The sequence below is a fragment of the Mirounga angustirostris genome, unplaced genomic scaffold, assembly GCF_029215605.1.
Source record: "Mirounga angustirostris isolate CCGP_5_RB_7025 unplaced genomic scaffold, mMirAng1.0.hap1 SCAF_15, whole genome shotgun sequence".
NCBI lineage: Eukaryota > Metazoa > Chordata > Mammalia > Carnivora > Phocidae > Mirounga > Mirounga angustirostris.
Window position 1 is genome coordinate 12521335 of NW_026991723.1, and position 25567 is coordinate 12546901.

At 45.6% G+C, this 25567-nt stretch overlaps 1 protein-coding gene and 1 long non-coding RNA gene across 2 annotated transcripts in view; one reads left to right on the top strand and one right to left on the bottom strand.

The window, feature by feature from the left end:
* Positions 1 to 632: 632 nt before the first annotated feature.
* On the bottom strand, positions 633 to 5604 carry LOC129046032 (uncharacterized). The gene is made up of 3 exons (XR_008506698.2): positions 4964 to 5604; positions 1277 to 1418; positions 633 to 756 (listed from the first exon to the last, which is right to left on the bottom strand). It is a non-coding gene; the product is annotated as an uncharacterized LOC129046032 (long non-coding RNA).
* MAMDC2 (MAM domain containing 2) overlaps positions 3836 to 25567 on the top strand; it is a 142293-nt gene continuing 120561 nt past the window's right edge. The window contains exons 1-2 of the mRNA XM_045882234.3: positions 3836 to 4307; positions 4653 to 4766. Of these exons, the coding sequence (XP_045738190.1) occupies positions 4274 to 4307; positions 4653 to 4766 (148 nt within the window). The 5' untranslated portion in view covers positions 3836 to 4273. The remainder of the gene's footprint in view (positions 4308 to 4652; positions 4767 to 25567) is intronic.

Here is a 25567-nt window from a genome sequence, read left to right on the forward strand (position 1 = left end):
GCCAGAAGTCTGAAGTCAAGCAGTCTGCAGGGCCACACTCCCCTGGGCCTCTGGGACAGGATCTGCTCTGTGCCTCTTCTGGCTTCCGGTGGCTCCCCCACTCCTGTCTCTGCCTCCACCCTGACCTGTGTCCTTACTGCTCTTCTGTCTCTTGGAAGGGCACTTGCCCTTGATTTGGGGCCCATTTCATAATCCAGGATGATCTTTCCTCAAGATCCCTAATTTAATTACGTCTGCATGGCGCCTTTTCTAAATAAGGTCACATTCACAGCATATCTTTTGGAGAGGGCTACCATTCAACCCGCTGTAATACCTGATGTTTATTGAGTGCTTTCTATAAACCAGAACTTTACATGCATTACTTAATCACTCGATTAAGCTAAATCTTGGAGGAGAGAGTCCTGGGTAGTGCTCCCCTGGGGGCCTGATGCTGCTTTCCCAGGGGTTGAAGGCAGTGCATGGCCACAGGGCTCCATGATTAGTGACCTGAGGAAGTGGGTTGATGCACATAATTTCTAGATTTTCTGCATTCCCTCCTTGGCTCTCTCCATGTGTAGTATTCTTTCCCTTCTCTGAGAAATGTCTGTGGTGGACACCAGTGTGCTTGTCCAGATCCTCCTTCCAGGAAGGACTTGGCATCTCAAGTGGTGGGATTGTTTTCTTCAAACAGCCTTCAGCTATCAACCCCTTTGGGTCGGCCTCAGTGTAGAGAGCCCCCCTGTTGGGGATCATTTGTCCTTGTGTGGACCGCATCCCCTGTGTGATAGAAAGAACAATACAAAAAATCTGGCCATATCAGCCTAATATGGGATAAATTGTGTGGGTCATTTTAACTCCAGTATAGCCTCTGGGGTCAGGAGAAGCTTTGTGGGGCCTCCATTGCAATGTCACTTCTCCCTTGGCCCAGTCCTACCTCCTCCTCCCTTCCACACGTGCAGAGGCCAAGGGCACCACTTAGTAAGCAGCCTGCATCCTAACCTCCAAATCAGAGTCTGCTTCCCGGAGACCCCAACCTGCACCAATGTCGAAGGATCATCTGTTCTTCAGATCATGCAATTATACGTGAAATCAAAGTTTTACTAACTTTGTGTTTATATGTAAGGATTCAGGTTCCCATAGGTGGCAATAAATGATATTGCCTTGAGGTTTTAATTCATATTTTAAATTTTTTGAAGATCTCTTTATGGCTTTGAAGTTTTTCATTTTCCTAAGACTTGGAACATGCAAATGAATCTAAGGCAATCCTAAAACTCTGAAATACTCTGCAGGTACCTACCTGGCAAAAGGAGCACCAGTTTGATAGTTGCTGGAAGCTTGCTTGGTTGAAAAGAGTGTTTTGAGGTTTCAAGTGGATTCCTCTCTGTCTTTGAATTTTTAATTAAGTAATTTGATGAAATACCTCAGCTTTTTAGCATCATCTATGAGCAAGAAATCAAAAAAGAATATAAGACAAAGGAGACAGGTTACTTTACCAGTTGAGAGAATAGACTTTTGGAATAATGCAGATATGAGTTTAAGTCTTTTCTCTGCCTCTTGCTATCACTGAACTCTGTACCTCAGTCTCCCCATCTAGTAAATGGGAGCAATAATGACATTGACCTCATAGAGCCCTTGTGAAAGTTAAATAAGATTTTTCTACATAAAATATTTATAATAGTAAGCATGATAAATGTTACTCATTATTAGCTACCACCTGAGGCAAAGCATACAAACAACACACACACCCTAAACAAATTTTAGGTGCTTTGAGTCATTGCTTACAGAAAACTCATGAAAATTCATCCAAACTTATTTTAAAAGGATCCCCGGGCTTATTTCTTATTAGAGAGAAAGCTATTGAATTTCTAATACTGAAGGTGACCAGGGAATAAAGACCTGAAGACAGTGTGGATGTTGAGTCATGTGGATCTCCAGGGAAGAGCATTTCAAGCTGAGGGAACAGCCAGTGCAAAGTTCTAGAAGAACAGGTACCCTGTATCTGAGGACCAGTCGAGAGGTCAATGTGGCTGGAGGGGTGTAAGCAGGACGGATGAGATCAGAGAGATGAGGGGTATAAGCAGGACAGATGAGATCAGAGAGATGAGGGTGGGGCAGGTTTTGTAGGACCTAATAGGTCTTTGTGAAGATTGATTTTTTTGTTGTTGTTTGTTTGTTTGTGAGAGAGAGAGAGAGCACACATGTGACCGGGGGTAGGGGCAGAGGGGAGAGAGAATCTTAAGCAGACTCCATGCTCGGCATGGAGCCCAGTGCGGGGCTCCATCTCATGACCCCCCTCAGATCATGACCTGAGCCAAAATCAAGAGTCAGACACTTAACTGACTGAGCCACCCAGGCGCCCCTGAAGATTGGCTTTTGATTTGCTGATTTGGGAAGCTGTTGCAAGTCTGGAGCCAAGGACTGACAGGCCACATGGCCCGATTTCTGTGTTAAAAGGATGCCCCTGACGGCTGTGTTAGGAATGGAGTATAGGCAGGAGAGGCAGGGACACTGCCCCGAGGAGGCTCGGGCAGCCTCCCCGGCCAACTATGGCCATTTACATCAGGGCACTGTGGGCATGGAGCATGCTCAGCATCTGCTGTGTTTGGAATCCTGAATGGACAGAATTTGGTAATGTCTTGAGACAAAGAGAAGACTCAAGGATAACTCAAAGTGTTTTGTCCTGAGCAAGTGGGGGAGAAAGGTTCCTTTAACTGAGATAAAGACGTAAGAGGAGGCAGGCTCGAGAAGGACTCAGAAGTGTTCATGTTGGGACCTGTGAAGTGTGAGGTAGCTGTTAAACATCCACATGAAAATGTTGAGGTGGCCGTGAGGGAGAAGAGTCTGGAGTCAGTGAGCAGTCTGGGCTAGAAAGATAAATTTGGGAGTCATCAGGCTATATAGTTGGTGTTCCAAACTATGAAACTGGATGAAATTTCGGAGGGGGGGGTGGCTAAAAGGACAGAGCTTGGAGGCACTCCAGTGTTCACGGGTCAGACACACACACACACACACAAAACAGCACAGGATATGGAGAAGGAGCTGCCAATGAAGGCCAAGGAAAGCCAAGAGAGGCTAGAAACCAGGTGAAGGCATGTGAACAGGGCTTTGATGGTTGAACAGGAGTTCGCTAGGCCAGGGCTCCTCCAAGTGTGGTCACAGACTAGTAGCATCAGCATCAGCATCTGGAAACCTGATAAGAATGTGCAGAATTTCTGGGCCCCAACCCACTTCTACCAGATCTGGAACTCTGATGGTGGGGCCCTCCAGGGGGTTCTGAAGCACCCTCAAATTTGAGAACCACTGCCCTAGGCACAAAATTGCCTGCACAAAATTGTAAAGACCATTAGGAAGAAGAAGAAGAAGAAAAATCCCGACCACGTCCTTACTTGGAAGAGAATATTTTTAGAGACCCACTTAGTGTTCAAAGCACTCACAGTAACCCCCTCCCTGGCATCACCCCCCCCCACATGCTAATTTAGAAAACTACTAATTTATCATGGCTCTTTGGAGAGGAGGAATGCCCCCCTTTTACCGGACAGAGGGAATGCTGAGCACCAGGCATGCCAGACATTCCACTGCTACAAAAATGGGGGTGGTATTCTAGGCTTAGCATTACTGGGTCACGAACGTGCGACTCCTGAGATATAAAGCTCATGTCACCAAACAGTTTCCAAGTTCTCTTCTAGGTTTTCCTAGGAGGATTCCACCCTTTTCCATTCTGGGGAGAAAAAGTTAAAATTAGGGCCAGCCCTGCTGTACTGGTGTGCCAGATGCGGGGAAGCTGTCCCCAGAAATAAGCTGGTTCCCACCGCGGATGGGCGGGGCGGGGCGCCTCCAGTCCCGGCCCATCGGAGGGGCTGCTCGAAGGCCTGCCCCCTCCAAGTGTCTGCAAGGGGTCTGGTCCCAAGCTTTAAAATCCTGAGCCGAGGCGCTGCATCCCCACCTCTCCCCTCTCGGCCAGTCCTAGCTGGTTTTTCAAAAGTGTGCAATTGTCTCCTTCCCGCCCAGCCCCAATCCTCGCCCGGGACCAGCTGTGCGCCAGGCCGGCTTCACTCGGGACGCGATCTGACCCGCGGCTGACCGAGCGGCGTGCACCAGTCAAGCACCCTCAAGTTTCCGCTCGGCTTCCCGAGCCGCTCCGCAAAGTTGGGCAGCTCCAAGCGCACGCTGAGCCTCTCGACTTCTCCCTCCCCGGGTCCCCGGCGCCCCCGCGCCGGTTCACCGGAGCAGCGGGTCCCAGCGGGCTGGCGGCTTGCACCCCTTTCCGGTCGTCCTTCCTCCCCGAAGCGCGACCATGCTGCTAAGGGGCGTCTTCCTGGCAATGCAAGGTAAGTGCAAAGACCCAGGGGGACCCCCGGGGGGCGCCCTCGTGACCCATTCCCGCAGCCCCGGTGGCCGGGCTCGCTGTCCTGGACCGGGCCATCCGAGGGCGCCTCCGGATCCTTTTCGACAGCCATACCCCCCGTCCCGAGCCTGGGGTGCGATGGGGGGCGGGGTGGACGAAGGGCTGTGCCTTGGAAGCGCCGGGGGCGGGGGAGGGGATAGTAGTGCACCCCTCTTCCGTCCCTCCCGCGTGCATGCCCCTCACTTTCACCTGGTCCCCCCGGGGCGCCCCGAGTTGGTGCAGACGCTCCCAGCCCTAGTCCGAGCTGAAATTCGTTTTGTGCTCGCAGCCCTGCAGCTTGCGGGCGCCCTGGACCTGCCCGCCGGGTCCTGCGCGTTTGAAGAAAACACCTGTGGCTTTGACTCGGTGTTCGCGTTCCTGCCCTGGATTTTAAACGAGGAAGGTAAGGGGGCTCCAGAGCACAGGGGCCCCGAGGTGAACTTTCCTCCTTGCTGGTTGGCCTTTTCTCAAGGGCAATGTTATCTTGGAGTTAAATCCCCTCGGGAGGAAAAGTGTGAGTCATGGATCCTCCTTCCAACCCTCAGCTGTGCTGCACGCAGGGCCCAGGAAGACGTGGGGGCGGGGGTGTCCTTTGTTTACCTGGCCTGCTGGGGGCGGGGCGGGGAGCGAAGCTCTGAGATTTTCTGCCTCTGCCCCAGCACATCCTAACGGCAGGGAGAAAGGGGGCGCCGCTAATGATGGTCACCCCGCAGTTGCGTGCCCTCTGCGTGTCCTCAGCCCCTCTGGTCCTCCGTAGACACCTTTAGGAGCCGGGAAGGTCGCAGTGGAGCTCGTTCTCTCCCCGCACTGCAGAAAAGGTTCCCTCATTCCGCCAAGAGACCTGAGCGCTAAGCGCTCATGTTTATGTTGTGTGACTTCATCCTCATACTGCGATTCCGTCTGTCAGCCAGCACTTGGCAAAAAGGAGACCAAGTCCATGACTGTGCCTGAGGTTGCTGGGCGGGCGGGCGTTGGTCACTGTCTCACCACTACATACTGTTGGGGCTCTGGTGACAGTTTAAATGTGGGTCTTCAGAGGTTTCTTCTTACCCTTCATTATATGTTAAAAAAAAAAAACAAAAAACAAAAAACAAGCAGTTCTCAGTGCCTAATTGCAGGCCCCAGGGGGCCCCTTCTCCTTTCCTTTCTTCCACTCCGTGTTTTTAGAAGCTTGGTGCCCCAGGCCATTTGGGCTAGGGAATAGCCTCCTTTTAAAAACGCTGTAGTATCAGGGAGCTCAGCTAACCTCCTTCCCCTCTGAGCTGTCCTCAGTCCCCAAGGCATCCCAGCTGGCTCCCTGGAAGAGGGTGGAGCCCAGAAGCCCGGCTCTATTGGGCTGCATATGCATTACCTTCTCTGCCCCTCACACGCCCCTCACACGTGGGTTATGTTAGCCCCATTTGCAAAGGAGGGCATCGAAGTCTCAGAATGTTCAAATGGCTGGCCCCTGACACAGTGGCACTCAGCAGCTGGCTCTGAGCTGCCTGGCTAAGGGGAAGCCATGGGCAGGGATGAGCTCAGTAGCAATCTTTATTTATTGCCAACAGTTGCCAGGTCTTGACTACTACAGTTTACTTGGGGATAGCTGGGGGTAAAGCAGTTCCTGATTTATCATCTGAGGGATCCCTACCCTGCTGATGGCCTTAGCAAGGTGCCTGTCATCTCGCCAGCCCACCCTTTCCCTGCTCCCGCTGTGGGTGAAGCATTTTGAGAGACCACCTGCCACGGACCACGGGACTCAAGCCGCTTGGGAGTTACCTGGTGTGCGCGTTAAAGACATAGATTGCTGGGCCCCACAGCCTGAGTTTCACATTCAGTGGGTCTGGGATGAGGTCTGAGAATGCGCATTTCAAACCAGTTCCCAGGTGTTGCTGCTGGTCTGGGGACCATGCTTTGAGAACCACTGACCACAGTGCATATTCACACACACACTCACACACACATCCCCCAGTGCTAGGGCCCCTGAGCAGGGCTGGGACTGGGAAGAAAGAGCCACTCGCATGACCCTGAGAGTGAAAACCTCCTTAAATCTTGTTCCCTAAACACCTCTCCTGCCTCACCCTGGTCCTGGCCCCAAGGAAAGGAAATCAACATCACCCTTTAATCCAGGAGCCTCAGTCTCTGAGCCCCCACCCCCAGCATGGTGGCCGCTCTCAGCCTGCTCTGGGGTCAGGGGACATGCCACAGCCTGCTGAGCTCCACCTTCCAGAGCCACAGGAAGTGCTGGGCTGCCCTCTGCCCCAGAGTGGCAGTTAACCAATGCCCCTTCTGGGAAAACAGGAAGATGATTATAGGAAAAGGTGATTGTGGCTTAATATTATAATGGGAGCACTGTTGCTTTCCTTTTTGCTTGCTTTCTAACTTCTAACGGCCACTGCTTTCTGGCTCGGGATCAGGACTACTGGCTTGGCTGGGCAAAGTTAATTCATTCTCCTCTGAGCACTCCCAGCAGAAAAGGCAGTGTAGGTCTCCGTCCCTCCAGTACAGTGTTTTTCAAAGGCCAGAACTTGGACATAACCAAGTGCACTCCAGAGGGGCAGTGAGGTGTGTTCCAGCCGCTATGGTTGCGTGCTGAGAGGCCAACACAAAGAATTTCTGTTATAAACCCATTTCTAGGTTGCTAAATTAAAAGATGATAAAATCGTCACAGGCGGCAGGCAGTTTGGCCAGTTGTTCCCAAGCCTGTCTACAAATTTCCTTCATCTTGCTGCAGAAACCTTCTGAAACTGGTTCCATCCACCTCTGTGTGTCTAATCCACCATAGAAAGTTGTAGGTTTCAGAGCCTTTTGCCCACAAGTATTTGGAATACAAATGGCACGTTCTATATGTCCTTGGTTATTAGGTTAACACGCCGTGGAGAGAACAATGCTATAGTCGTGCGGGGACTTAAGTAGGGAAACAAATCTGCAAGTTAGAATTGCATCACAGGAAAAATCAAATCTGGGGGTAGTTACATAAGTACCCTTCTTGAAATGTCTCCTCAGATGCCCCAAATTGTATTTGAGGCCCACTTCCTTGGCTTATTTAGAGTATTAGGTCTCTAAGAATCTCCGATTGCAATTCCGGTGTCTCTAGTTCATAGCCATCTTGAAATATGCTTGACCTCTGCTGGCCACAGGTGGCTGAGTTTCACTGGTGGTGTTTGGTTGTGTACCACAATGGAGGGTACCCCCCAAAACAGGGCCACCTGTGCAGGTGACTGGGTGCAGCAACCCAGCATCGTCTGCTTCCTAGATTTGCTAACAGTGGCCGGACTGCATATTTTTATCTCCTCTACTTTGTCAGGGGAAGTGAGATTATGTTAGACTCAAATTTGAATTCGCTTCTAAATTTTAGGTTTGAATTAAATCCAGGAAACAAGAGATCCATTGAATCCTATAAAAATCTTCTTTATTCCCTCATTCATCCTCAAAAAAAAAAAAAAACAACCTTGTTTATTCCTTCACAGTTCAGAGGCTATGGGAAGCTCTTTGGACAGTGGTCCTCAGGTGAAATCGTGACTGTTGGTTCCATTTTCCCCAATGCCAGATGTGGGGGCAGAAGCCCTTGGGCTGAGGACTCTTGGAGCCCATTAAGTTGGCCTTACATTGGACGAGTCACAATCAGATGAGTCATCGGGTGAATTTCGGCTGTACTCTAAGTTTTGGACACCTTGACTTAGCACCTTTAACCTGACTCTATAAGGAAGCCGTTGGAGGAACTGAGGAAGGGAGAGGTAAAAACTCAGTGTAGGTACTGTTCCTTGATTGGAAGCTTGGCACACTAAAGCCCCCTGGAAGAGGAAGGTAAATACAGAAATGTGTCCAGTGGTTGGGAATGAAACAAGGAAATTCACAGCACTTGTTGTAGGGAATGCGGTTTTTGTACAACGGTGGGGGCTGGGGTTTGAGAAATTGCCTAATACGAAGAGTCCGGATGGTATTTGTACCTCGGAGGGAGTGATGCTATCTGAGGCAGGAAGGCTGGCTATGAGGTTTGGCACAACGAGGGGGTGAAGTGGGGGATGCAGTGGAGTGTGCTGAAATCACATGCCTATGTCTTTCTGACACCCCCTTTTTTAATCCAAACCCGTTCCTTCTATCTTAAAGACACTTTCGGTTACTTGGCCACAACTGAGTTTTGGTTCTGTGCTCTGTCATTAAGCTGGTATTTCAGCTAGAGCCAAAAGTCTGGCTGGGATCCCAAGTGGCCTTCCTGGAAGAGGGGGAACAGTCCTCCCTTCTTGTGAGTTATAGCTCCTTTTCGGACTCTGGGGGATCACCTCAGCATCCCACCCTGACATCACAAGTTCATCAGATGGTTCCCACCCCCATGGGCCTCTGCAGGTTGGTCTCCCAGGGCTCTCTAAGGAGAAACACACCCCCATGTTGTGTAGAGACTGGAGAGCAACGTGAGTCTGGGGTGTTCCTTGGATGTCTCCTGGAGAGACACTCAACCCCAGCAAATGGCTCAAGATACTCCTGCAGTATCTCACACCACTCCCGAGGGCCTGAGCCCAGTTTGGTACTGCCCTGGCCCTGCCTGGGATCCCAGGTCCTAGAACTGGGCTTTGGAAGTCGTCCAGGGCAACCTCAGGTCCTGAAGCTTTGGTGTATTAATCATAAGATGTTGGAAAGTCTTCATCAGAGAATTAATTATATTTCATACATACGGAAGAACATGAGTTCCAAAGGTATAGTGCTTTGGGCCTACCAAACCCACAGACTGCTACATTTTATGCCATACTGCGTATTGATTCACTCTTTCAGATGTGTAGATATCCTACCTGCCTGTAATCTTCAGCATATAGAAAAGGGCCTGGCACATAGTAGATGCTCAGTAAATCTTTGTTGAATGGATGAGTTTGCTGTATGAATAAATCTAGTATTGGATGAATCAAAAGTCCTTATGCATTTTCATGTGTGCTCCTGGTTCATTCTGCCCCTTCAAAGGTAATTATCTGTCTGACTGATGGCATAAAGTCTTTAGGAGACCCCTAGCCAAGTGGATCTCTCATCCCCTAAGCTCTTGGGCAGGGCCCTACCCCTTGGCCTCCCTGTCAATCAGCTTGGGACCTTGGGTTCTCTTACCTGGCCCCTCCATTTGGGGTTTAACCTCCACGGGCTGGTTATATCTGCCTGCTTCTCCCTCCCTTGACTGACTTCCGTGGACATAGGCTCTGTCTAGCCAACGCCTTCCTATCAAGGCCAATACCCCATCTGGGTTTTTCCTTACTCAAAGTAGGGTCACCCAATGGGAAGTGGCTACCCAGCTCCTGCCCTCATCCCCCACAAGGCAACTAAGGATTTTTAGGATGCTTCCCTTCTCATAATTGTACAAGTCAGCTGTGGTCACCGTATGCTGGAAGAAAAAAATAATTCCTTGTTATAGGACTTTCTGCTTTCATTGCCACCTTCAAATCCCCTGGCATACGGTTAGCATGTTTTGTGACTTGCATCTTGTGATATAGTATTTATAAAAAATTCTGGTTCCTAAAATAGCAGAACCTCCTTGCTAGGTCACCCCAGCAGTAGACCTACTTCTACCTCTTACTAAATAATATTTGATTTTTAAGAATTTAAGTGAAACCCCATTATGTCAATATAAATGATACATGTCTTGGCATCTTGGTTGGTCAACCCTAATTTTCACATCTGCTGATTTTATATATATATGTATACATATATATAAAATTTTATATCATATCTATATGTATCAAATATATATCTCTCTATATATCTGTATATATCATATATATCTTTTTTCATGTAGATCTGTATATCATATCACATATATGAACATATCCATAATTACCAATGATATATATATGTATATGAAATATCTACAGGAAGAAGGTGGTGCCTAACGCAGATGAACATCTGGCTAGTGATAAATGAGGAAGTTATTTAAAAGCAAGGAACTTGCACAATATATCAGAAATTTCTGTTGTATCCGTTAGGCCATACCTAGTTAAACCTAATATCTTACTTATGTCAGCAAAGCATTCCCAACAAAACCCAAGAATTTATAGAGAAATTCTTCTACCTATGTATTAGGCTAGTGGTTCTCAACCTTGACTGGATGTTAAAATCACCTGAAAATTTCTTTAAAAATTGTCTGATTTCTTTGGCCAGAAATAGGGCCAGAGTTGGCACTGTGAATAAGTAAATGAACACTAACAAATGAGCAAACTCCTGAGGTGAGTCTCATGTGTGGTCAGGGTTGAGGACAGTGCATTGGGATGACTGCCAACTGTCCACCCCCTCCAGATGTGAGAAAGAAGGGCCCTCTTGTTAAGAATCCGGTGATAATGAGTTGCCCACGAGAAAGTACAGACTGCCTAGTGTGGCACTCAAGACCTCTCACGATTTGCCCCAAATTATAAATCTGCTCTTCCCTCCCACGAATCCCCAATGTGCTGTTCATCATCACGCCCTTTACTTGCTTGCCTTTTGCTGTATTTACACTGTTCTCTACGTCTGTATTCTGCTTTTTATTCCCCTGCTCCATCCTGGCCTATTGGAATCCTACCCCTACCCATGCCTTAAGGCCCAGCTCTTTCTTGAAGCATTCCCTGAGTTTCTCCAGTAGATGAACACCTCTCTTCACCTGGCCCTCTTCACTCCCACCATGTGTCTCCTGGTTAGCACCTCCTTGTCCCCACCCCTTCACTTGGCCAGAGTGTTACATCCTTGAGAACAGGGATCACATCCTCCCCCACAAAACCCAACAAACAGCATGTGGTATCAGCAAAGACTTGGAATTTAATCAATCTGGAAAGCCCTTGTTGAAATTGAAAGGGAAAAAAGAGAGAGAGGGAGAGAACCCTTGATGTTTTCCCCTGTAGTAAAAGAGGTTGTGTTAAATAATCCTTCCTGCTGTAGGACTTCAAGGACTTTTGGAAGCTAATGTTGTCATTTCCCAGTATAACAGGGAAGCAGTGTCTCATCTTGCCTGACCCACAGGTGGCCTGTTCCATCTCGGACTTACCAAGGAACAAATAGCTCTTGGGTTATTGGCTCATCAGGGCTACCTAAGTCTCTTGATCCTCTGCCATCACAAACAATCACAATGCAACCTTGAGAGTGACGCTGCTTGGTCTGCAAAGTATTTTTAGCAAAAGATTATCAGACTTTGAGCTAGCTTTTGGGAGCTGTTTTTTTCCAAGTAACTCAAGTGTAAGACACCAACAGTAGCCATCCTGATGGATAAAAGCAGGTAGACAGAGACTGCCTTCAGCTCAGGTCATGATCCTGGAGTCCAGGGATCGAGTCCCGCATTGGGCTCCCTGCTCGGCGGGGAGTCTGCTTCTCCCTCTGACCCTCCCCCCTCTCATGTGCTCTCTCTCTCTCTCATTCTCTCTCTCAAATAAATAAATTTAAAAATCTTAAAAAAAAAAAAAAAAGCAGGTAGAGATATTTGTCTGCTCTTAGAAGAGGCCCTTGCTTATGGATGTGGTTAATGAGAAAACCAAAGGATTGGGCTTGTGATTGATTCAGTGAGATCTGTCAGAATTCTCGCCTTCTCTACTTTGCGAGAAAGTTACTTGTGTTTTGGGGGATTCTGAGGCTAAGAATAAGATAATAAAACAAAATGTACTATAACTTCATAGTATCACGAGTGAATCATATGTTTTACAGAAAAAGCATCTAAGAATATTCTACCAATGCGCATTTGAATACCTACTATCCATCAGGCATTATATTAGTAGTTGGAGTACATAGAGGACTGGGAATACACACATGGTCATGGTCACTGCCCTTGGCAGCCATAGACTGATAGGAGGAGACACAAATCTATAATTATGATAGAGAGCAAACAGAATTGTACACTCATCAAGGATCTTCACTGTAAACAGCATAGGTTGGCTATTTAAGCAGAAAAGGAGTTTATTGGAAAGGTATTGGCTTTCCAAATCAATAGGAAGTCTAGAGAGCTATGTTCAGGCAAGAATAAAGAGATACAAAGTGTAGGCAAGACCCTTCTGGAGGAACCATTTGTGTGACTTTGTTACTGGTCTGCTGGACCTGCCTGTTGATTTTCCTGTAGACTGAGAGTACTGATGTGGCCTGCTATCCAGTCTAGTAGCTGCAAGGAGGGTCGATTTGAGGGGGATAAGACTGGCAATGGGGAGGCCAGTTAGGGGACAGTCCAGCGGTCCGTCTGAGAGATAATGAGGGCTTGAAGTGGGACAGGGGTCGTAGGAGTGAAAGGGAGTAAATAAAACACCAAAAAGGAGACTCAGTTGGCAGGACCTGATGATTGATGGAGTGGGAATGATGAGTCAGAGGGAGAGTGACTCTCTGGTTTTGAGTTGGGCAGGTGTTTGGCGGTGCCTACAGTTGAGGGATTTCAAGAGCAGCATCATGGTAGGGTAGAAGATGTGTTCCATTCTGAGTTGTGTGGGAAACATCCAGGTGAAGGTCGTTGATGCAAGGATTGGAAGGGAGATGACAGTGGTTGAAATCTGGAACAGGGATAAGATCACCCAAGAAGAAAGTACAAAGTGGTTAACAGCAGGAGGCTGTGGCTGCTCACTGTGAGGATTAGGCATCCAAAGGGTGTGGGGTGGGGGTGGGGGTGGTGGAATAAGAGGCACAGGAGGAACCAAGCGCATATGAAGAGAATTAGGGAAGTACAGGTCACAGAGGCCAAAGCAGTTTGGAGTTTCAGAAGGAGCATGTGACCAACAGGGCCCAGGGCAGCACCGAGGTGTGTGCAGCAGACTTGTCTGTTGAAATCGACAATTTGTGCAGTTTCCATGGAACGAGGGGGACAGAACCAGAATACCCTGGTGGAAGTGTGAAGGGGAAATGCAAAGAGCAGAGAAATCTCAGCAAAGAAATTTGGATGTTCTCCCTTTCTTAGAGGGAAGTTCAACCAGACCTACCAAGAAATGCAAGATGAAAGTTTTTCGTTTTTATTTTGGTTTGCTTTGTTTTTTAAGAAGGGGAGACTTGAGTTTGTTTATGGAACGAGGGGAAAGGACAAGTAAGAAAAAAATTTCTGGAGAGAGGGGGAGGTATCCTCACTAGCCCTATGTTAGGCCCAATTCCAACTTTGACAATTCAGAAATGTCAAGAATGTACAAATCTCACAGACCCATGCGACCCAAGAGCCCTCCACCCAATGGCTCAAGAACACTTGAGTGTCAACTTCAAAATGTGTGAAATTTTATTTCTACTGTAAATGCAGAGGATGTAGGAGCTTGGGCTGAATCTGTGGGACTTATGCATCCTGGAACCTACTTATTAAAACACAAAAGCAAACCTTTTATAAGCGATAGGGGAATCTTTGGGTATAAGGGAATTTTAGCGGCATCATGTATTCTATTTGTGTTATAAGAGTGGTTCCTGGTGAGCAGCATGGAGTGAAACCTAATGGAATATTTACATGGTAGCTCCCTACGTAGCCCAGCTCTGTGATCTGCAGGTAACATTTCATGGTGCCTGCCAAGTACATTTGTTGGCCTTATCTCTAACCTTCACAACAATCCTGGGGGTGCTTATTATCTGTTATTACTGCATTTTGCAGATGAGAAAGAGTGAGGTACAGAGAAATTAAGGTCACAGGCCCAGGGCAGCCCAGTTGGAGAGTCAGAATATGGACCCCAGCCCACCTGGCTCCAAAGACTTGAGCATCACTTGGCCCTAGGCTCCCTTCTATCAGAGATGATGCCTTTGTACTTGCAGAGGTCAATGCCAAGGACGACAGACTTGCAGGATGTGTGCTTTTCTAGAGCTAGTAGAAAACCTCTGCAAAATAGTGGCGATGTCCCAATATTCCAGCTCCAGGGATCCAGGCCCCAGTTACCTCTCGTGTACCTGCCATGCGGTGGTGAGCCTTTGGAATCAAGCAGGCATCAAGCAGAGATAGGGAGATGCTATTTTACTTCTTTTTTCCGTAACAGATGAACATTTACTTTTGGAACCATTTTAAGGATTCTCTTCTCAGTCCTCAACATAATCTTGGCAGAGAACATCAGGAAAAATTTATAACTTGACCTAAAATACTTTGGCCATCTTAAGGAGTACTCCTAAACTTCAGATTCATCCATTCCTACAGGGAAAGAATCAAAAGAGTATGCAGATAAATGTGTTTTTGTAAGCCAGTTGCCCTGCTAGACAAGCAGGTTGCTACGTACTCATTCTATTTCTCTTCACAGAATGGCAGTGTTTCTATATAGCAGTGTGATAGAGGACTTAGCTCTGTGCTTAGAAAAATTTCCATTCCTTATTTGCAAAACTTTTGCTTCACTGCCAAGGAGAACCAAAGTGTTATTTGGGGCCAAGCTTATAATGAAGATGACTTTAATATGCTTTAACTTCGAGACACTACCTTCTTTGCTTACTAATATTTTATGGCTAAGACCATCTTGTCTGAAACTATAACTTAAGAAGATTCCTTCTTTTAAGCTTCTACAGGTTTCTTCTATATTTGTGACTTTATTAAAAATGGATAATAGACTAGAGAATTTTCCCTTAAAGTGCGTTAAGATGGTGCGTGAGTCCATTTTAAAATATAAGCTTTACAGAAACCCTTTGGTTTTCCATTACAAATCTTGAATCTGAAATCACACTGTTGTCCCAGAAGACTGTTTCTCTTTCCCACAAATTCTGATGAGGACAAATGTGAGTCAAACATTAGTATCTTTTTTTTTTTTTTTAAGAATCAACACTGAAGAGCAGACCCTTTTGAACTCACATTTGATACTTAGGAATAACTGGGGGGAAAAAAAACCAAATATATCCTAGGTTATATATTAGCTCTGCAAATTTTCATCTTTGTTGTCAACATAAAAATTCAACTAACTACGTACACACAGTTCTTTACTAAATGTTGTATAATAAAAGAGAAATGATGCTGGAGATAATCTATCTAAAGATGCATAGTATTGGCATGAAGTATGATTCATTTTTAATTTTGGGCTTGTGGACTAAGACTTCTTTGCCATATATATATATGTATATATATATATACATATATATATATATATATATATATATATGCTTTAAAGGGTGCTGAATTTAAAGGGAAGCTCTGACAGTTGTAGAGCATAAACCCCAGGCTTTTAGAGTACCCCCCCATTTAAAGAGCATATCAATAACTACCAACAATGTCATGCGCAAGTTTGAGCCAGGTGACCCTCTTGTCTGTCAAGTATACTATTAAGCATCTTTTGAGACAGGATGAAGGTGACCTATTTGTGTAACAGCTGAAAGTGGACAGCTTAGTTGCTAAGAAGGTTTCTCTGTCCCTCCGAATATCCGTCAAGCCTCTCCCTCTCCACAAACTCAGCTGCTCATGCTAAAAATTGCTGGAAGATGGAACAGGGTGTAAATGGTTTATATTTTTAATTGACTCCATTCATTTGTTATTTTGGTTATCAGGAAGTCATTCATAATTTTGTGACTATGTCCCTGTCATAAAATAAGTTTGGACACATTTATGAGGGATCTCTTGCTGAGCATAATATTAGCCTAGGAGTCTAAGAATTCTTAGAAAATTAATAGGTCTTGGAAAAATAGTATTCACTGTCATTCTGTTCAAATGTGCAGTGAATCACAGTCATGCACAAAAGATGTTGCATTTGAGCCTCAAATGATTTAAGAACTTTTCCTTGGAGACATTTGACAAAGGAAAAGGACTGAAGAGTGAACTGCAAGGATTCAGAGTTCCAATCTCCTTTGAGTCTCTCCATCACCACCCCCTGGGTGCATTCCAGAACAACTTGCCATCAATGTACTATCCTCAGCCGGGAGCTGAGGATGGTATCTGCCACATTTTATTTAAATATTTTGAGAATGGACACATCAATGATCATATTTTATGGTTATCCTTAGATCTCATTTCAGAGTTGTTAAACAAAACAAAACAAAACAAAAAAACCTCAAAGACCAAAGTGGTATTTGCAAGTATTTACTGAGCACTGGGTGATTATGTTGGCCAAAAAATCTAGTAGAAAAATGAATAATAAGAATTATTTTCTATAATATTTATTGAACAATTATTACATGCCAAGCACTGTGCTGAATGCCTTGCATGTGTAATCTCATTGAATTTTTACAATGACCCAATGAAGAAAGTGGGGTTTGTAGATTTTTTTTTTTACATTCCCAAAGTCATGGAGCAAGTAATTGATGGAGTCAGGATGTTAACCTCCATTTGTCTCCAAAGACTAAGAAAATAACCAGTCTGCTATTTTACTTTTCTTTTCCCACTCTCTCTTGGCATGATGTCTTAAAGGATCTTTGAGAGAGAAATGATAATAGTAGTTATAATAATAGCTAACTCTTATAGAGTAATTTCTCTCGTTTATTTACTGCTCCATATGTTTTTTTTAAGATTTTATCTGTTTCTTTGACAGAGGGAGAGAGCGCACACGTGAGTGAGAGCGAGCACAAGCAGGGGGAGTGGCAGAGGGAGAGGGAGAAGCAGGCACCCTGCTGAGCAGGGGGCCCGACACGGGGCTTGATCCCAGGACCCTGGGATCATGACCTGAGTGGAAGGCAGAGACGCTTAACCCATTGAGCCACCCAGCTACCCCATACTGTTCTATAAGTTTGATGATATTCACTGATTTAATTCTCTCAACACCTCAGTGAGTTGAGCCTTATCTTCACCCTCATTTTAGGGTCAAGGAAAGCGAGGCATACAGAAGTAATGGAACTTGCAGGTCACATAGTTCCTGGGTGGCAGGGCTATTTTTTGTAACAGATTTTCTGGTTCCCATCTATGTTCTGTGAAGGAGATAGCAGTTAATATATTCATTTGTTTTCACTACACTGTGAGGCGAGAAACTTTTCTACTTGAGTTCTGATATGAATGACTAAGGGAACCAAATAAGGACATTATTTCTTCTAGATTCTTTTTTTTTTAAAGATTTTTTTATTTATTTGAGAGAGAGAATGAGATAGAGAGAGCATGAGAGGCGGAGGGCCCGAGGGAGAAGCAGACTCCCTGCTGAGCAGGAAGCCCATTGTGGGACTTAATCCCGGGACTCCAGGATCATGACCTGAGCCAAATGCAGTCGCTTAACCAACTAAGCCACCCAGGTGCCCTATTTCTTCTAGATTCTTCCATACACAAGGGCCCTACCACCAAATACATTCTAATTTGAGGAAATACAAAATTAATCTTTTCCTTTAGAAATGGCACAGGGCCCTCGTACAACAGAATTCCTGTCTGGTTCCAAGTTCTAAATGAGATTACTTTGAGAACTCCTCTGAGAGTCTCCCATTTACAGCATCCCCATGGCTGCCCTGCATTCTCTGGGCAAATTCCAACAGAACTTGTGTTTCTTTATAGTCTTATTGGTCTTGTTTTGAAAATGAGTCAAGTATCTCATGCAAAAAAAAAAAAAAAAGAGGGAGAAGAAAAGAAAAATGTAATATTTGTCTGCTTGGGGTATGTAAAAAGACCTTAGGGACTCATATTGGTAGAGATGTAAGCAGGAGACACCATACAAGCTGAAGGACAATGAAACCCTTGGGATAAAGGCAGATGGTGAGCTCATCTCTCTCTCTGTCTTTTTGTTCTATAAAGGGTGATGTCTCTTGACCCAAGGGATAGGAACATGCATCTCTCATTTCATTCTAACAACGACCCAGTGACAAAGCGACTCTTAACAGGCAAAGACACTGTGGGTCAGAGAGTTTGTTTTAACTTTTCCAAAGTCTATTCTGTGGGATGTGAACATGTGTTTTAATACACCACAGGTTAATGAGAGTCTGTGGCCTGTTATTCAGAGTGAGTCCGTTAGCTTAATTTTATTCATTTGCCATTTGCCTACCTGTGCTAGGCAAGGACTAAGAAAGGTGCCTGCCCTCCTGATACTTGCCGATCTACTAGAAGAAATAAGATATATGAACAATAACTATCTCATATGTCACTGAGACTAGGGCCTGGCCAGGAAAATGTAAATGACCCCAGGAATTCAGAGGTTAATAAGAGCTGGTGAGGACAGCGCGTCGTAGGTAAGAGGAGGTGACAAATGGTTTCCCGTAGGCTGAGCAGAGCAGTGCTCAGTCCCCTTCACTGCTCTCTGGACTCTGCAGCCTGGCACTTTGGGCAATAGCTGAACCCTTGATAAAACTTTCTAGCTTAGTTAAATAAAGGCATGCTTTCTGGTCTTGAGTTTTGACTAAATAAAAAGAGGATCATGAGTAGCCAGCGGTCAAAGCACAGCCCTAGACCTGTGATGCTGTATCTGTCTAGTAAAATGCAAGGGCCTGGGGCACCTGGGTGGCTCAGTTGGTTAAGCGTCTGCCTTTGGCTCAGGTGATGATCCCAAGGTCCTGGGATCGAGTCCCGCATCAGGCTCCCTGCTCAGTGGGGAGTCTGCTTCTCCCTCTCCCACTCCCCCTGCTTGTGTTCCCTCTCTCGCTGTCTCTGTCAAATAAGTAAATAAAATCTTTTAAAAAAATAAAATAAAATAAAATAAAATAAATAAAATGCAAGGGCCTGACAGACACCACCCTGAGAGGGTCAGTATTCAACTCTGAAATGATCAGTCACTTAACTTCTGCAGAGCCGTAATAATATAGTATGGAAAATTACTTACCCATCAGAACCTCGGCCAGGGTATGGGAATAATGACCACTGCTTACTATGTTGCAGACACCACACCCATATTATCTGTAAACCTCGTTCTAACTTTGCATGACTTCTGAGGCTAACCCCATAGGAAAGATGCAGCCCTCAGTTTGTTTTTCGGAGGATGGGTTAGCCTGGTGATGGGTATTAAGGAGGGCACGTTCTGCATGGAGCACTAGGTGTTATACGCAAACAATGAATCGTGGAACACTACATCAAAAACTAATGATGTAATGTATGGTGATTAACATAACATAATAATTTAAAAATAAATAAATAAATAAAGATGCAGCCCTTGATAAGCGGCGAGGTTATTCAGCCTGCCCCAGGTCACGCAGCCAGAGCGAGGATCGGTTGGATCCAGGTCTCTGTGCTCCCAAGCCAGGGCCTCCCTGTTCCGCTGGGTGCCCTCTAGGAGTGAATAGAATTCCAAACTCTCCTATGTGGATGATTTTGACCAACTTTTTTCCCAAACCAGCCTCTTCACCTCTTTGTCTTTGCCGCATGCTGCTCACCTGCTCACCTTTGCCGTCATCCACGTGAACCATTTCTCCCAAACTCCCTTGAGACTGGGGATTGCTTTGTGTCCCCAGTACCTAGCCTTAGCATGAGAGGCATTTAGTAAAGGCCTATTGAACTCTACTCCCCTCATCTTCTTCTCTGTCTTCCTGTTCAGCTCATCTGGCATGATGCTCTCCCCTCTTTCCTTCTCACGCTGGCTCTCAGGCTTCCATGATTCTCTCCTCCAAGCCTAAGACTAGCCCATTCCTCATTCATTCAGGGGACTGAGTGCCATTATCACAACATTGATGCTGTGTCCCACTTCCTAAGCCAGCTTCCATAAAGTAGAAATGAAGAGAAAGCTTCCACCACTATATTCAGTTCTTCCGGTCCTCAAAACTTGAAGGGTAGAGTTCGGCACCCTTTTTCCAGGAACCGTGCGAGGGCTCATAGCTTGTTAGCTGGAAGAGATGCTAATGAGGCTAAGATCAAGGCCATGTCCCTGTGAAGCCCATAATGCCCTACCTGGTACCCAACTCTCAAGCTCCATTTACTGGAGCTCACTACATGCTTGATTCATTGGTAAATGAAGTAGGTGAGGATGTGTGGTACCCTCTTCCCTAGACCTTCACCTAGCTGTCTCTTTCTTGTCATCCCAGCCTCAGTTGAAATGTTGCCTACTTCCTTGAGCAACCAGTCTCAAGTTTGACCCGTCATGGTCACTACCATGTTGCCCGATTTTAATAAGCATTAGAGCACATTAGCTCTCTGATATTTTTCTTGTTTATTTCATTGTCTATATATTATCTGTCAACTCTGTTAACCTGCCAACTTTGCGGAGAACAAGGAGGCTGTCCTGCATGTGTCCCTTTGGATTCTCCTGTGTTCAGAAGTGTCTTCCACCTGAAAGACACTCAATAAATATTTGATGGATGGATGAACAAATCTTAGCCAGGGTGAAGATGCTGCCTTAGAAATGTATGAAGGACTGTTAAGTGAAAAGAAATACCAGATGAGCCCAAGCATCACAGAGACGTCCCCCAGAAGTGATGTCTTTTCCTCAAGGATGTGTTTAGGCAGATGCATCAGACAGAAAAGGTGAATTTTTCAGTTATGCTTTGGTTCCGCTGTGATGGTGCCGCAGCCGCTCTCTCTTTGCTGCTTTGAGTGAGTGTCTACTGGGGGATCGGAGATACATTAGCAGACACGGGATAGTATTTTCTTCTTTTGACAAATGTAGAAAGCAATTCCTGCAACAAAGAAAAGATAGAGAACATTTAGAAACCAAATTCTAAGACACTGCCCAAACATGAATAAGATGGTGTGAGTATGTGCGTGTGAAGTGTAAATCCTTCGCTAGTCCGTGATCTGTGAGTGGTTTTTCAGAAAATTGGCTAGTTCCTCCTGCTACTGGTTGTGTGTGTGGATTATTCAAAGGCTTGTCTCAATCTTCTTCTCTTCCCCTAAAATAAGCCAAGCTGATCCCTGAAATCCATCATGGTGATCAAACTCCAGATCTCATGGAAAACATCCTCTCTTATCACAGATTTTTCTTTCACGATGCGAGTGACACAGAACCCAGTGTGGAGCTCTTAAAGCAGTTTGAAAAGAAACTGCCAAATCATGGATGTGAATGTCTGGCCAGAGTCCTCATGCATTCTTGTGAAAATATACATAACATGTTGCATTTCTGTAGCCTTCTCTCTAAGGAGGTATGTGATGGCCAGTGTTATAACCAAGACTTTAAATCTGTGTTCCCCAGGCCTGCTTAGATCACAACTGCCATTTATCAGGAGTCCCTGTGTGTGTTACACATGTTGCTTTGTCTCATTATACAGTCACCCTCCGAGGTGGGGGACAGTCCCTCCAGGTCACAGATGAGGAGATGGCAGTCTCTTCGTGGTGAAGCAGTCTACCTGGTGTCACCCAGCTGGACGTGGCACAGTGGGGACAGGAAGGCTTAGCGTGGTGTCCATCCTGCCTCACCACTCTTGACACAGTCATTGTTCTGGAACTTCTCTTAAAGTGCTTACCGCTCTTTCGCTTGATTGGCCTTATTTTAGAACATGCTTTCCCTCCTATTATGCTATGATTCTAGATGTTAGCATCCACGTCTCTTGCTTCTCTAAATCTGCTTTATGCCCTTGCAGAGTGCTCTGCACATAATTGACCAGGGCCTAGGACCAGACTGAGGCAAGTGAGGCCCTCACCTTGTGCAGAAGTGAAGAAGACACCATAAAAAGCCACTCATTGAGATACATAGTATTGGTTGTTGTTTGTTTATTTATTATTTTATTTAAATTTTTTTAAACCTTTTGACCCCCTCCCCCCATTCTCCCCACCCCTCATTCCCTGCCTGTGTCAACCATGAATCTGTTTTCTGTATCTGTGACCTTGTTGTGGTTTGGTTATTTTTTTTTTTTAATTTTTTTTAAATTTTTTTTTTAAATTTATTCATGAAAGTCAGAGAGAGAGAGAGAGAGGCAGAGGCAGAGGGAGAGAAGCAGGCTCCCCGCCTAGCAGGGAGCCCAATGCGGGGCTCGATCCCAGGACCCTGGGATCATGACCTGAGCCGTAGGCAGACGCTTAACCATCTGATGCAATGTTGCAAATGGCAAGATTTTATTCTCTTTTGCGGCTGAATAATATTTCATGGTATATATATACCATAATTTGTGTGTGTGTATATATATATATATTCATTCACACATGTGTACATAAATAATATTTCATTATGTGTATGTATTTATATACATACACCATAATTCATTTATTCATCAATTGTTGGGCACTTAGGTTGTTTCCATATCTTGGCTATTGTAAATAATGCTGTAATAAGCATAAGGGTGCAGATATCTTTTTGAGTTAGTATTTTTGCTTTCTTTGGATAAATACCCAGAAGTGGAAATACTGGATCATAGGGTATTTCTATTTTTAATTTTTTGAAGAACCTCCATGCCATTCTCCATAGTGGCTGCACCAGTCTGCATTCCCACCAACAGTGCACAAGGGTTCCCTTGGCTCCACATCCTCGCCAACACATGCTATTTCTTGTCTCTTTGAGAGTAGCCATTCTGACAGGTGTGAGGCGATACCTCACTGTAGTTTTGATTTGCATTTTCCTGACGATTAATGACGTTGAGCATCTTTTTACGTACCTGTTGGCTATCTGTCCATCTTCTTTAGGAAAATTCCTATTTAAAAAAAATATAAAAGTAATGCAAAAATTCCATGATGAACCAAATATCAAAATTTTAAATAAAGATAGTCTTCACCCTGCACTTGGCCTTTCTTGCCTGGTCCCAGGCAAGAAGTAGGGGCACTTAAAACATGCCGAGCAAATGGATTGTAGATTTGGTGCCTGGCTCATGTGAGCTAAATCTGCCATTAATAATCCAATGAAACATTACCATTCAGAGCTCATTGATGAATCAGATGGTCTAAAGCTCTTGTCCTGTCTTGCTATCAGTCTGTCCATGAAGATGTTGATTCAGCTGTGCTGGTCATGCCCACCCAAGCCTGGAAGAGCCACCAGAGTCCAGCTTCCCTACCAGCCTTAGCCATGGTCTACCCACCAGGGAGAGTTTTCTTAGAAGCTCAGCTCTAAAATAAAAACTGCCCTTGGTTGTCTAAGGGTCTAAAGTTCCTGGAATTGCTCTTTCATTTTGTTATTTTCTTCCCCTTCCTTAGTCTTGTTATTTCCAGAAATCAGAATAGTTGTTTTGAAAGGACAGGCTATAAGATATATAAGGATGTGCATATGTGTATAGATAGACAGGTAGATATCTCCATGCTCTCCCCACTCCTCCACCAGGGTTAGGTAGATAACAAGAAGCAAAGTAAATATTTGTGAATCTATTAATTGGATTCTAGGAGATGGATTGTGGGAAAAAGAAGGGTTTAATTTTGAGCATACTATATTTATATCTGAAGTCACCATTATATTTCACAGCCAACAAAAAGCTCTATACCTAACAAAGAGATCGGCAGGTCAAATTTACTTTCATTTCAGCGAAGCCCATTTTTCCATGCTGTTTTCACTGTTTGTGTTTGGGACATTGAAGACTTAGCCAAATGAGGAATGTGTACGTCGAGTGCAGTTGCATTGTTGTCCACAATAACAAGGAGACTGGAGTCCAGGGTCTAAGTGTACCCTGGGCAGCTTCTCCTTCCACAGACAGGCTCAATTATAGAATAGTCACCCCTTCCAGGGGAATTTTTGTCTCTCTCCAAAGACATGTGTCCCTAAAGTCAACAGTCAAAATGTTGAAAATGAGCTTCAGGTCCACAGATGGTCAGATGGACTAGAAACTGAACCTTCAGAGGACAGGGGTGCCCTTGGTGCCATGCCAATGAAGCCTTGGGCAGAGGAATCTCTCTTTCCTATGGGTGTGGCCTCTCGTGGAGAGAGAGCAGGGGGAGGGGCAGAGGGGGAGGGAGAAGAAGGCGGAAAGAATCCCAAGCAGACTTCATGCTGAGCGGGACGGCTCAGGTCATGATCCGAAACCAAGAGTCGGACGCTCAGTCAGGCCCCAGGGGTGGCCTTCTTAACTGGAGCATAGGTATTGCTGCTCTGGGCCTAGACTATTGAAAAGAAGGAGCAATTTCCATCAGAATAAACCTTCCCACTGCTTGGGTATAACCTACCCAGATAGGCATGACTTAGAAAGACTTTGGAGTTTTCAGCAAGACTGTATTTTTCATTCATTCAACAAGAATCTACCTACCTCCCCCAGGTGCTGGGGATTCAGCAGTTAGCAGAATAATCGTCTATCTCACTTGGAGCCCGTATTCTGGTGGGGAGAGCTGGAGATAAATAGCACAACAAACGACAGTATGATGTGGCAGATGGTCTAAGTTTTTATGGTGAGAAATGGACAGGGTAGGGCTGGTGCTTTTGGTTCAGGGCAGGCAGGAAGGACATCTCTGGAAAGGAAACGTTTGACCCAGGGCTGCGGTAAGAGGGAGTGAATGCAGCACATGGTGTGTTTGAGGAGCGGCTGGGAGGTCCGTGTGGCTGCAGCTGGGTGAGGGAGAGGCTATGAGGTCTCACGGGAGCCCCGGGGGCCAGACCGCATCAGCCAAGTGCACGCCGTGGGAAGCCTCTGGAGGCTTTGAGCAAGTAATGAGCTGATACGAGTTTTGTTTTGTAAAGGTTACTCTGACTTCTGAGTGGAGAAGAGTTAATGCTTTGATTTTGGGAATCTAGAAGCCAGGCATCACCCTGCTTTTGTAGAGCTTATAATTTGGTGGGGAATTTTGGTGATGGGCATGTAAAGAAATAAAGTTAATTCAGGTGTATTACGAGTAAAATGAAATGAAAGGGTGATGGGAAAGCAGGAGGGATGGGACTGTGTGCTGCAGTGAATGGTTAGGAGAGGTTCTCTGGAGCGGTGGCACTGAACTGAGAATAGAGCCAGGAGGAAGGGCAGCCATGTACCAGTGAGGGAGGGCGTGCAGTATCCCAGGGGATGGTCAGCAGTGCAAAGGCCCGGAGGTAGGGGCAAGCTGCATGAGGTGGAAGAACACCAAGAAGGCCAGTGTGGCCAGAGCACAGTGAGCTGAGAAGAGAGGTCAAGAGGTAGGCAGGGCCAGACCCTGGAGAGATGTTCAGGCCGTGGTAAAGAATGTGGACTTTAATCTAGTTGAAATGGGCAGCCATTGGAGGGATTTAAGTATGAATTCTTTTTTTTTTTTTTAAGATTTTATTTATTTATTTGACAGGGAGAGACAAATTGAGAGAGGGAACACAAGCAGGGGGAGTGGGAAAGGGAGAAACAGGCTTCCCGCCGAGCAGGGAGCCCAACTCGGAGCTCGATCCCAGCACCCTGGGATCATGACCTGAGCCGAAGGCAGGCGCTTAAAGACTGAGCCACCCAGGCGCCACTTAAGTATGAATTCTATTTCAAGAGGATCACTCTGCTGCTTTGTGGGGAATAAATTTGTACTGAGAATGGATGTTAGGAAGCCAGCCTTTGTAGTAATGTAGCTGAGAGAAAACCTTGGTTTTGATTTTGGTAGAGGTTGTGGAGAGAACGGATTTGAGATCTATTTTGGAGATAAACCAACAGGATTCATTAATACAATGGACGTGGGAAGTAAGGGGAATCAAGAATGATTTCTAGGTA